Source organism: Trematomus bernacchii, unplaced genomic scaffold (genome assembly GCF_902827165.1).
Source record: "Trematomus bernacchii unplaced genomic scaffold, fTreBer1.1, whole genome shotgun sequence".
Taxonomy (NCBI): domain Eukaryota; kingdom Metazoa; phylum Chordata; class Actinopteri; order Perciformes; family Nototheniidae; genus Trematomus; species Trematomus bernacchii.
The window spans coordinates 1,351,233-1,363,638 of NW_022987801.1; the positions used below are offsets into that span (position 1 = coordinate 1,351,233).

Sequence of the window (12,406 nt, forward strand, 5' to 3'; positions counted from 1 at the left end):
AGCATTTATTAATATTTACGTTTGCTTTTTTTAGTATGTTCATTGTGTTACACAGAGAAATAAGCCGCACAAGTAAAATTGATTGTATTTTCTTACCTTTATTTTTTTTTATTGTTAATTCTATTAATCTCCCTTATCAGTGCTAAGGCTAAAAAAGTTACACAAGAACTATCACACGGTTAACTAACTTGTGAGCACATCAGGACGGTAAACTAACACTTCAAAGAGATAAAACTAAACAGAAATCCTAAAACATAGAGGGAGGAAGAAAAAATTAACAAAGTAAAAATTAAAAGACAAAATGGACAAGCATTTACAATCACACAGCCCTGCTCAACTCTCCAAAAATAAGTACCACTTCTTTTCCATATTTGGCTATTTCATTGTCTAAGCTCCAACTGTTACCTTTTTTTTTTGGTAGATGCTCCCATGCCAGATTGCTTGAGCTTTATTTTAAGTCTGGGAGGAGCATTTACATTCTACTCTTCAGCACTCAACAGCAACAAAAGTGCCTAAAACATGGCAGCATCCTGGGTTGACGTCACATTTTGCATTTAGGCACTCAGCTGTCTTTTCCTGTCACTGTCGTCATCCATCTTTACTTGGTCAAACAGTTTGGGAATGGACCACTACTAGATAGCATGTGGCAGAAACAGGCAACCCTTCATAAAAAGTAACTTCTTCAGAAAAGCGCTTCATCAGTACAAGAAAGCGTGCAAATAGGGGCCAAGCTCAAAAATGCACTTGTGCGCCGAGAAAAAAATCTTACTTGGACCAAATACTGGGACTTCAAAAAGTATGCTCAGTCTAATGACATGTTGCAGGGCAGTGGTAAGCTTTTGTGTTGAAATTTCGATTAAGTGGGACATTTTAAATGCTCACAGAAATTTCTGATGGCGAAATCATGACCCCTGTATTTGGTTGATCTTAGATTTGGCAGTAAGAAAGCGTATTGGCTGCAATTCCCGATTTGTTGTATTAAAGTGCAGAAATTGGCGGTTATTTTCTATGTATGACAAGAAAAGGCTCAATATTTTTCGACTGATGTAGGCAACATTTTTACACTTTTTTTCAAGTCTGTTGGCAGTGAATCAGCAGCAGATTTTGGTTTAAAAAGCAATTTCTCTAAGCAATTACTTTGAGACATATACTTGAAAAGACAGTATAAAAAAGTGTATATATTTTAATACTTGTTGTTTTTTGTCATATACAATGCTATAGCTTTGAAAAACAAGGCTAGACCAAAAGAAATGTGCGTAAGAATCAAATGTATTATGGTCTACTGTCATTACATTTTTGTACGTAGTGCTGGATTAGTTCACTGCCGAGAAGTCATGTGATTGTGAAGAAAATGAAAGAAAAAACATGTTGGCATCGTTGGGGTTTGTTGGGGAATTACACAAAGAGTTTTGCCCAACCATGGCGTGACTTCTGCCCGCATGACATTTCTATATTATGGCTGTCATGGGTACCAGTCTCACCCTTCAAAGGTGAATTCAAATATTAATGCTCGCCTTCATTTTCAAGTTGTAAAACTTTGATACTGTGCCACTTTAGATAACTATATTTTGAATTAAACTTTAAAACGTAATTTAAAGGGTTTGTTAAAATCTTAATATTGCTTCATTTCCACTTAGATTTATGAATACCCCCAAGGAATAGTTTGTGTTTTAACCTGAAAAACAGCAATTCATATTTTTGGTCACATTTCTTTGAAAATGGGTTGAATCTCGGAAAATGTAATGGGAAATATAGTTTTTAAGGGGAAACAATGGCTGTGTAGCTAACCTTGAGCTTATTTATTGCTTTTTGCTTTTACAGTAAATGATACGGTTTACAATAAGCCAAACACAGAAATCGAAAGGATGAAAGGATATTCCCCTCGGAGCGATGTCCTGACACGCTTACTGAAAAATGTAAACAAACTTTAAAAAGATTTAAAAGACAGAAGCAAACCCTTAGGGCTGCAGATCATCTCAGGTGCGCCAAGGAAACTCATCTCTTCTTTTCATCTTTTACCAGGTTAGTAACAAACTATTCCCGGCATAATTTGATGCATCAATAATGAACATTTTAAGATATATAAAGTAAAAATTGAATACCTGGATGCTTCTGTGTTTGATTGTCAGAGTAATAATGGTGTGCTGCATAGAGAATTACAACTGCTAATTATATGTTTTAATTCATACCTGTTGAATAGAAATGAATTAGTACTTTGAATATTACATTTACATTTTTGTAGCACATTGTTACCACAATATGACTTAAAGGTCCCCTATTATACTGTTTTTCATCAATGTATAGGTCTCAGATATACAAAACATTTATCTGAAGTGTTTGGCTCAAAATACCAAACAGATCATTGTAGCATCCCATAATCCCCTCTGTTTCAGCCCTGTTTCAAAAGTGCTGATTCTGTGTCTCTTACTTTAGACGAAAATAAGGTGCTCTAGGAGGAGATTCAGGTGATAAGGTGTGGGGGGGGGGGGGGGTACCTTGGTTGGTGATTGGCTAATGGTTACACAAGCCAAAACATCGTTATGACATCATAAAGTGGCCAAAATCTGATCAGCTCATTTTCAGACAGGTTTTTATATAAATGGATCAGGACAAAAAGAGAGAGAATCTTTTTTCCTGAAACTTTCAGAATCTCTTTACACAGAGGGGACACATGTTGATGTATAAAAGACATGAACAAGTGGATTTTGCATAATAGGTGACCTTTAAGTACAGTGTGGACATTGTGTAATGTTTTATTTACCCAAATCCAAGATATCTTTCTTTCTGTTTTTTTACCAGATTTGAGTTTTTCTACAAAATGTCTGAATCCGACAGCAGTGATGAAGAATTAGTTGAAATACTTTTTCCTACACTGATTGCTTTTAGTTTAGTGTCTCCGAAAATCATTCTCAACAAGCTCCAAGGATTTGTCAGAAACATCCAATGGAGCACAAAGGATGTAACTGAATTATTCAAAGCTCTTCTGGAGCGGTTTGAGTCAACAACACAAGACAGATCACATCTCTTCTCATGGATGTTGAACATGTTGCAGTGTATAGAGATTAATTACATCACTCCAGGTTGGAAAAGTCAAACAGGAAAGACTCTTATCCAGCTGGTCCGAGACAAGTCTGTAACAGATGAACACCTTAAGAAAAATGTTGCCGATGCCCCGGAAAAGTCCCTGGACGAAATCCTTGAGGAAATCCGACAACAAAAGTTAAACCACATTGACGACAACCTTTTGAAAGACGTGAGAGACATTGTATCAGCAGTTGATGAGGATCTGACTTCTCCTAGTGATGGATCACAGAGGAATGACCTGAAAAAAGTATTGCTAAATCTTTGTAGGGCAGTGGAAGAAAGTCTGAAGTTCAGACCGCGACTGACACAGATGGTGAGCTGGTGTATAATGGCTCTTTCCAAAACAGGGCAGTTAATTCAGGTTGGCACTGGAGAGGGAAAGTCATGTATAATTGCAATGTTTGCAGCTTTTCGAGCTTTGAAAGGAGAAGAAGTAGACATCTTCACTAGTTCACCAGTTCTTGCAGAAAGAGATTTTTTAGAATGGAAAGGGTTTTATGATGTGTTGAAGATCAGAGTCAACTGCAATACCAACAAACAAGTTGAACACTTAAAAGAGTGCTACGAGTGTAACGTGGTATATGGTACTGCTGAGGCATTTGCTGGACATTGGCTAGGCAAGCGCTTTGAAAGAATAGACACATTTGAGCAAAGGAAAATCCAGTGTGCAATAGTGGATGAAGTAGATTCCTTGATGCTAGATAAAGGTAATCACTTTGTCTATATAGCCAGCGATATGCCTGCTTTGCAACATCTCAATCCACTCCTGGCATTCATATGGACGACTGCAAAAAAATACAGTAATGGCTTTTGTCACTACATTTATTCTGATACAGAGAGTAAGGTAAGGGCTGCAGAAGAAGAAATAAAACATGCTCTGCATTTTACACCTTGTGAGCTCAACGAAGATCGAATAGCGTGTTATGTCCCAGGTTTCCTTGCAGATCTGGTCAACTCCAAACTAAAGGTTTGGATTGAAAATGCATTCAAAGCACAGACCATGACAGAAGATCGTGAATATACCCTCGAGAAACATGGGATAGTGCCTGTTGACTACAGCTCCACAGGTGTTGTTGAAAACTTCAGGGTAATGCCAGATGGACTACAGCAGTTTCTTGAGATGAAACATAAGTACAAGCTGAGTGACATGACGGCCATCACAAACTATATGTCCAATGTGGGCCTTTTTATGAAGTACAAAGATCAGATCTTTGGGATTTCTGGAACTCTTGGCCAACAAGCAGAGACTGACACTTTGGAGAAAATCTATGATGTCAAGACCTGTCAGATACCTGCTTTCAAACGCAGAAAGCTGTTTGAGGTTGAAGGAGTGATTGTAAGTGACGAAGAAGAATGGATTGAGGAAATCTGTAATGTTGTATTGGCAGAAACAAACCCAACTCCATATAGGGCTCAAAGAGCTGTGTTGGTCATTTGTGAGACCATCCAACAAGCAAAGGACCTTGACCTTGCTTTAAAAAATAAAGTCCCGGACAAAAAGCTTTACACAAGCAACAACATAGACAATACTGCAATTTTCAAAAAGAAGCTTGAAGCAGGAGAGGTCATTATAGCAACAAATCTTGCTGGAAGAGGGATGGACCTTCAGGTTTCTGACCAGGTAAAGAGAGCTGGAGGTTTGTTCGTTCTGCAGACCTTTCTGCCCGTGAATGCTCGTGTGGAGGCGCAGGCATTTGGCCGTACTGCAAGACAAGGATCTCCTGGGTCTGCCCAGCTCATTATCTGCTCCAGCCCCCTGCCAGAACCACTCAAATTGTTGGCTTTGATGGGCGAACTTCAAACTTTAATGGAGAACGTCACCAATGTCTTGCCACTTTGCTTTTCGATGCAATTGAGGTCCTATCAAGAAAGCCCGAGCTATGAGCAAGCTAATGAAATGTCTTCAACTCTGACACATATTTTGACTGAAAACTCAAATTCACCGATAAAGACAGTTAAAGAGGTCAGAGATGATTTAGTGGCTAAAGAACTAGCTAGCTTCTCAGAGTGTGAAATACCAAACATAAAGAAGAAGGAATCGCTCTTCAAACAGTATCTGGACACACTAGATAAAGAGTACCAAATCAGTAACAACAAGCCAGCAGCTTCAGATGTGTCTGCACTCAATGAATTCTGGGGTATTTGGCTCCTCACAAACTTCAATGAGAACGAATCCACCTCAAACTTAGAAAACAAACTAGGGGAAGACTTGGAAACAGCCAGGCAAAAACTCAGACGGAGAGAATCGCCCTCTTCAAACCTGCACCACTACACTGCATTTGGCAACGAACTGCGCAAAAGGGGGCAACTTGCAGATAGTATCATGATGTACACTAAGGCCATACAGGAGGACCACTGTTGGGCAGCAATCGCATATTACAACCGTGCTTTTGCATCTTTATCCCAGCAAGAGAGACAACAGGATCCAAACTGCATCGATCAAGCTCTGGAAGATTTGCAAAATGCACTCAAGTCGGTTGAGCTCCACTGTGAACAAATTAAGTTCACTTATATATACTCCAAAGATATCATGGACCTCTGCAGCGATTCAGTCGACCGATTTGACTCTCACATGTCAACCAGACACCTGGTGTTGCAGTGTTTCAAAAGTAACATTAATGAGGCCATAAAGAAGCTGGAAAGGGCAAAACTGTTTGGTAGTACGGTTAAATTGGAAGAGAGTCTATTACACTTCATGGTTCCAGCAGTCCATCTTCTGCCCTGGGTAGTCCTTTCGACACAATCACTGCCTCTGATCCGCTCCGGAGACCCTCTGAAGTTGTACCAGCTAATTAGCCATCGCGACTATGACATTCACATTGAACTCATGCGTCTTCAAAATCTGGGCCTGACTCATGTCTATACCTTGGACACAATGTTCTCTCTGGGTGGCTTTTTCTCAAAGATACTAAGACTTTAAGTCAAACGTATATACAGTAGATAGTAGTCAGGTGTTCAGGGCTTGAGCAAAGCAATCAAGAAAGCAACAAAACAGACAGTGGACAGACAGGAAATCTTTCGGCCACATAATTTCAAGAAATAAGAAACACAGCCTATATCCAGCTGTCTGTGGGTTTTTAAGTTCATGTTTTTGATTTAAAGTTATTTCATTACTTAACATTTTGGGGTATTCCTTTTTTTTTAGAAATCCATGTGATCTGAAATGCATCAAAAACAATTAGGTCAGATTAAAAGTTGTAGGTGTTAATACTTTTTTGATATGTTTATCAGTGCAGGTCCCCTGTTTATTGTTATTGTACATAAAATATTGTTTATTTTTTCTTCATCTCTATTTTTTGTCAGTTCAAACAACTGCTTATCATGTTTTTTTTATATTCATCTTTTATTGTATTTATATATATTTTGTGAATTTGAAGGGTTTTATTATTTTGCTTTATTAATTTATCTTTACAAAATACATACTTGATCCTTTGTTTATGATCATTCAAATGACTATGCAAAATATATGTGGTTATGATGATACTACACACAGTAATATTTCACTTCTTTAAACACTTAAAAACAGTAACATGACTATTTACGATGTCGTTAGTATAATTGTATGGTTCACTGAAGTAATTAAGATTGTATTCAAGGTTTATATTTTTGGAGAGCTATACAATGAAACTTATTTGAATTACAATTTAAAGGCATTTTGATTCTGTTTAATAAAAATCAAGCTACCATTTGAAACCTGTTGTTTATTGAGTCATCATTTGTAAAACATATTACTTGACTTTATTTACATATGTAGGCCACTCATAGTCACATTGTAATTAGCAACTTTAATGACTTAGACATGTCTTTGTGTTGTAAGGAAACTCTTCATAACGATATTGCAGCATAGGCTTTGAACATGGACTAAATATAATCATTTCAATACTGCCATTGTGTGGTTCAATTTGGTACTGAACTTTCCCTGCATTGGAGTGCTTTAGGCAGTAATTTGTTATGCACAATAACATAGCATTTTGTGAGATGTATTGATATTAAAATACATTTGCCAGGATATTGACTCTAGTCCAGTAAAAAAGCCAACTTAGTGAAGGTAAATATAAGATTGATAAACAGTTATTTGATTTAAAGAAGTTAAAACATAAACACAGGTTGAATTAAAAGTGTTTATATAAAGTCCATCTCAGGGGGAAAAGGCTGGGATTATATTTAAAGTGCACCTATCATGCCATTTTTAGGCAATAGCATAGGTCTCAGATATATAAAAATATGTAAAAAACATGACTATGAAGTGTTTTGCTCAAAATACCAAACAGATCACCCATTCTAGCTATGCCTCATATCCCTCTATTTCACTTCCTGTTTCAAAAGTGCTGATTTGGGGTATAAAGCTTTAAAAAAAAAAAAATTTGATAAAAAAAAAGGGGGCTGAGCTCATGCAGGAGATTCTACTGGCAGATACTGCGGTGATGAAACGCCATATCATGGATTATCAAGGATTATTTCTGAAACAGTACGGAGCTCAAAGGCTTTCTCTCTTGCCGGTTATACCACAAGGTGAGTTCCTTTTTATTTCCTGCTTCTTCACACACATGCTCTGTGCAGTACAGGTTAGCTCTGAGTGTTAGCGATGCTAATGTAAACATGCACCGACCATATTACGTCCAAAACAGTCGGGCATTGTTTCTGATAGCTACGTTTCTGATAGGGCCGTGGGTGTAAAGCCTGCCTACATTTCCGATATTACGTCATATCGGACGCAAATCTGGATCAGCTCCGTTGTACCCCCATTTTTAGAGATCTATTTATGTATAAAAGACATCAAAAAGTGCATTTTGTATGATAGGTCCCCTTTAAATAACATATTTGTGAAAATAATAAAATGTTTGTACTTTATCTGACGAATTTACAGAAGAAGCTAAATTAAAGTGTGTATAATCGTGTAGCATAACAAGGCTAAATAGCTAGCCCTATCAAGGTCTTGTTTTAATACCAAGTGAACCCACCTGTTAAAATATTTAAGTTCTTGCATTGTGACTAATGGCATAGGAGATTAAACAAACACATACAAACCTTTTAGGAGTAATAATAGATAGGCTATTTACTTCAGAGGGCTTTCCACGTGGTACTCGTAAAATCCAAGATGGCGCATTTTTTCCTTCTTGCTTTTTGACTGCTGTTCAGTAGAATCGTGCTCAGTGCTGCCCCCAATGGCCAGAAGCCATACAGTAAATGTCTGTAATCAGTTTAAATCAGGGCTTTTTCTTCCACTACTTGACAAGAAAAATGCTTTGTTGAAATATAGCAACACAATGGGGAAATGTATACAATATAAGTAATGCTTTCTCTTGAAAATGCAAGACAGGAGACAGGATATTTATTTTAAGCATTTATTAATATTTACGTTTGCTTTTTTTAGTATGTTCATTGTGTTACACAGAGAAATAAGCCGCACAAGTAAAATTGATTGTATTTTCTTACCTTTATTTTTTTTTATTGTTAATTCTATTAATCTCCCTTATCAGTGCTAAGGCTAAAAAAGTTACACAATAACTATCACACGGTTAACTAACTTGTGAGCACATCAGGACGGTAAACTAACACTTCAAAGAGATAAAACTAAACAGAAATCCTAAAACATAGAGGGAGGAAGAAAAAATTAACAAAGTAAAAATTAAAAGACAAAATGGACAAGCATTTACAATCACACAGCCCTGCTCAACTCTCCAAAAATAAGTACCACTTCTTTTCCATATTTGGCTATTTCATTGCCTAAGCTCCAACTGTTACCTTTTTTTTTTGGTAGATGCTCCCATGCCAGATTGCTTGAGCTTTATTTTAAGTCTGGGAGGAGCATTTACATTCTACTCTTCAGCACTCAACAGCAACAAAAGTGCCTAAAACATGGCAGCATCCTGGGTTGACGTCACATTTTGCATTTAGGCACTCAGCTGTCTTTTCCTGTCACTGTCGTCATCCATCTTTACTTGGTCAAACAGTTTGGGAATGGACCACTACTAGATAGCATGTGGCAGAAACAGGCAACCCTTCATAAAAAGTAACTTCTTCAGAAAAGCGCTTCATCAGTACAAGAAAGCGTGCAAATAGGGGCCAAGCTCAAAAATGCACTTGTACGCCGAGAAAAAAATCTTACTTGGACCAAATACTGGGACTTCAAAAAGTATGCTCAGTCTAATGACATGTTGCAGGGCAGTGGTAAGCTTTTGTGTTTGTGTTGAAATTTCGATTAAGTGGGACATTTGAAATGCTCACAGAAATTTCTGATGGCGAAATCATGACCCCTGTATTTGGTTGATCTTAGATTTGGCAGTAAGAAAGCGTATTGGCTGCAATTCCCGATTTGTTGTATTAAAGTGCAGAAATTGGCGGTTATTTTCTATGTATGACAAGAAAAGGCTCAATATTTTTCGACTGATGTAGGCAACATTTTTACACTTTTTTTCAAGTCTGTTGGCAGTGAAGGGGCTGGAACATTGTCATTGATAAGTCAGTCACAGGGGGTTTGGTTGGCTTCAAAATTAAACTTCTCCATAGGACCCTGGATGTCTTTACTGCAATAATTGTGCTTACAGGATACAAGCGCTTCTACACACCGACATTTACTTCCTCGGACACATACATATCGCAACATTCACAACACAATTCTCTTGACCCCGTTTTGGATAAAGTTGCTAGTTGAGAAGCTTGTGTTCATTATACTTCCCATCGCACTCAAAATCAAGTATGCTAGCTGGGTTTGTTAGGAGGTATCCATGCACGGGCAAGGCTAAAAGACTACAACCCAGATGATAAACACAGTGATCCCTTCTGGGTTAACCAAACACTGAGAAGCAATATCTATACTAGCATGCTACTTAGCGATGTAATGCTTCCGGTTGAGTAGTACACCAGCATGGATATTGGGACACAATGCTGGACTACCAGGAATATTGGAAGCACTAATTAGTGAGTGACTAGTGTTAACGATAGCTAAAGCTAACTCAGTCTCACCTATGCTTACTTATTGACCGCCATGTTTGCGAAACACTCCAAGGAAACAAAACAGCACACACACACAAATCCACTCAACTCATTAGCAGAATATAAAAAGAAAAATAGTATCCAGTCAATATTCACATGGGCTGATACCAGGCATGCAACTTCCAAGTCCAGAAAGAAAAGCAAAATAACAAAAAAGCTTCCTGCCCACTTCCTCAAATCCAATGGGAAAAACAAAAACAGTCACTTATAGACGGGGCAAATGGAAGACATAAACAACCTGGCAACATCAAGGAGGAAGTAGTCACTACTGTATAATGGCTCTCATTGGCTGACGGGTCAACCAATAAGTAGCTTCGGCCATTTGCTGAGGCAGGTTACAAATGACATAATAAAATCAGATTCAAGAAATAAAAATGACACGGTAAAATCTAGCTTAAAAAGTAGTAGACACACATTGTTATAAGTATCTTTGCTATTTTCTATTTTCTTTTTTTTTAACCTATGTTTTTTTAAACTGAACATCATCATCAATAGCTTCAACATCCTCATCAACACCATCATCATCAGGGTCAACAACAATACAATTTCTGAATTATTACTATTGGTTACTGCAAGGTGTGTGTTCTCTATAGGCCTCCTCTAAATTAAAAGGGCTCTATTGGCGTCAAAAGAGGGAGGGAGACAGGACTGGTGGCCATTATTTCCTCACCTCCACCCTTTTTATTAATCTCTATACTTTTTATATTCGTTGTAGAACAGCCCAATCCACTTTGATTTCAGCAGAAAGGAGGAAGACTGATGCAGACGGTTCTCCATCTCTTATCCTATACTGCTCTTATGGGGAATGACGGGAGTTGTTAAATGACAAATAAGTAACCCATTCGTCTTGTTCCTTCATTATCGTCGCACTTCATCTTTCCCTTCTGTTTGCCCTCTTTCTTTCTCACCCTCTATCTCATTCGCTATTATTATGTTTTCCTTCAGCAAGACACCTCCATGGTTTGGGAGGAGCTGGGCGGCACCTGTCCGCCCTGAGATCCCTGAGAGAGGGTGCGGGAGCGAGAGCGCGACCCATCCATGGAGTAGGAGGAGGACAGGGAGGTGGTGCGGGAGCGAGACAGACGGGTCATGCAAGATGAAGCCACTGTGGAGAAAAACAGATAGATAGAATAAAATATCTTTAAATATTAGAAATTCATGGAAACACTAGGCAACGTCAAAGATGTGGTTATTCTACTTTTTTTTGTAAACAAACCCAAGTTTGACTCAATTAAGTGTACTTACTGTAGCCCATTCCTTGGATGAAGTATTTGAAAGCCTCAGTCAGTTTAGCAGGCTGCAAACACAAAGAAAGATAACATCAGTACATTGATTTATTCCAATCTGTAAAAAGGTAATAAACCCAGTGTAACCCAGACCGGACAAAGCAGTGGTAAGAACTCAAAAGGTAGAGAAAGCTTTATTGTCTGCATTTGTGTCTATTTTACCATCATACTGAATTGGAAAAGACATGAAAGAAATTGAGATTTATTGACTAATTAGCAGAGGTGGGAAGTAGACTTTTCTTTTTGTCGCTGCTTTTAATTGAACTATTCATATCTTAAACTGCACTGTCACTTTTATCCATGTATTTTTTCTTTTAATGTTTATTTTATTATCTTTTATTTTTAATGACTGATTTTAAATGCCATTTTCTTAATGTCTTCCATTTTTGTAAAGCACTTTGAATTGCCTTGTGTTGAAAGGTGCTATATAAATAAACTTGCCTTGCCTTGCCTAGTGGAGTACAAATACTTCGTTACTATACTTTACTACATTTTTCTGGTATCAGTACTTTACTCCACTACTTATTTTTCTGACGACTTTTTACTTTGACTTCTTACATTTTGAACACAAATACCTGTACTTTCTACTTCTTACATTTCCCAAACAGGCTGGTTCCTTTAGTTTGAATGTGTGTTTGGTGGCGTGATCATTATTATTTAGAGTCATTGCGTGCCTATTGATTTGAACACGATCCGTGTATCCATCATTTCCTGGTCTTCTCTAAAGAAGAGGGACCAATGAAAACGTTGTCATGTTGCCGTTGTTCAGCATGGAAACATTCATTAGCTAACAATGACATTATTGTTCTATTAATATAAAGGGAGGTCAGGTACTCTTTAAAACAGCTGCTAGTTATGGGTACTTTTTACTTAAGTACATTTCAAAGCCCTCTTTACTTTTACTTGAGTAAAGAAGTTTAGTCAGTACTTCTACTTTTACCAGAGTATTTTGAAACACGAGTATCTGTACTTCTACTTGAGTAAAGGATGTGTGTACTTTTGCCATCTCTGCTAATTAGGAAAATGAGGCAATAAATCAA

At 37.6% G+C, this 12,406-nt stretch overlaps 2 protein-coding genes across 2 annotated transcripts in view; one reads left to right on the forward strand and one right to left on the reverse strand.

Annotated features, from left to right (window-relative positions):
- Window positions 1-1,963: 1,963 nt before the first annotated feature.
- On the forward strand, window positions 1,964-6,004 carry LOC117498000 (protein translocase subunit SecA-like). Its single transcript, XM_034150047.1, has 2 exons — window positions 1,964-2,022; window positions 2,800-6,004. Exon 2 carries the CDS (start codon window positions 2,819-2,821, stop codon window positions 6,002-6,004), a length of 3,186 nt encoding a protein of 1,061 aa, XP_034005938.1. The 5' UTR covers window positions 1,964-2,022; window positions 2,800-2,818.
- A 2,415-nt stretch (window positions 6,005-8,419) lies between these two features.
- ndrg2 (NDRG family member 2) overlaps window positions 8,420-12,406 on the reverse strand; it is a 29,359-nt gene continuing 25,372 nt past the window's right edge. Inside the window, exons 15-16 of the mRNA XM_034150137.1 lie at window positions 11,326-11,377; window positions 8,420-11,185 (exon numbers count right to left, since the gene is read on the reverse strand). Coding sequence (XP_034006028.1) covers window positions 11,022-11,185; window positions 11,326-11,377 — 216 coding nt within the window. The 3' untranslated portion in view covers window positions 8,420-11,021. The remainder of the gene's footprint in view (window positions 11,186-11,325; window positions 11,378-12,406) is intronic.

Coding starts and splice junctions, on each gene's coding strand:
- LOC117498000 (XM_034150047.1), top strand. CDS start 2,819: ATGTCTGAATCCGACAGCAGTGATGAAGAATTAGTTGAAATACTTTTT.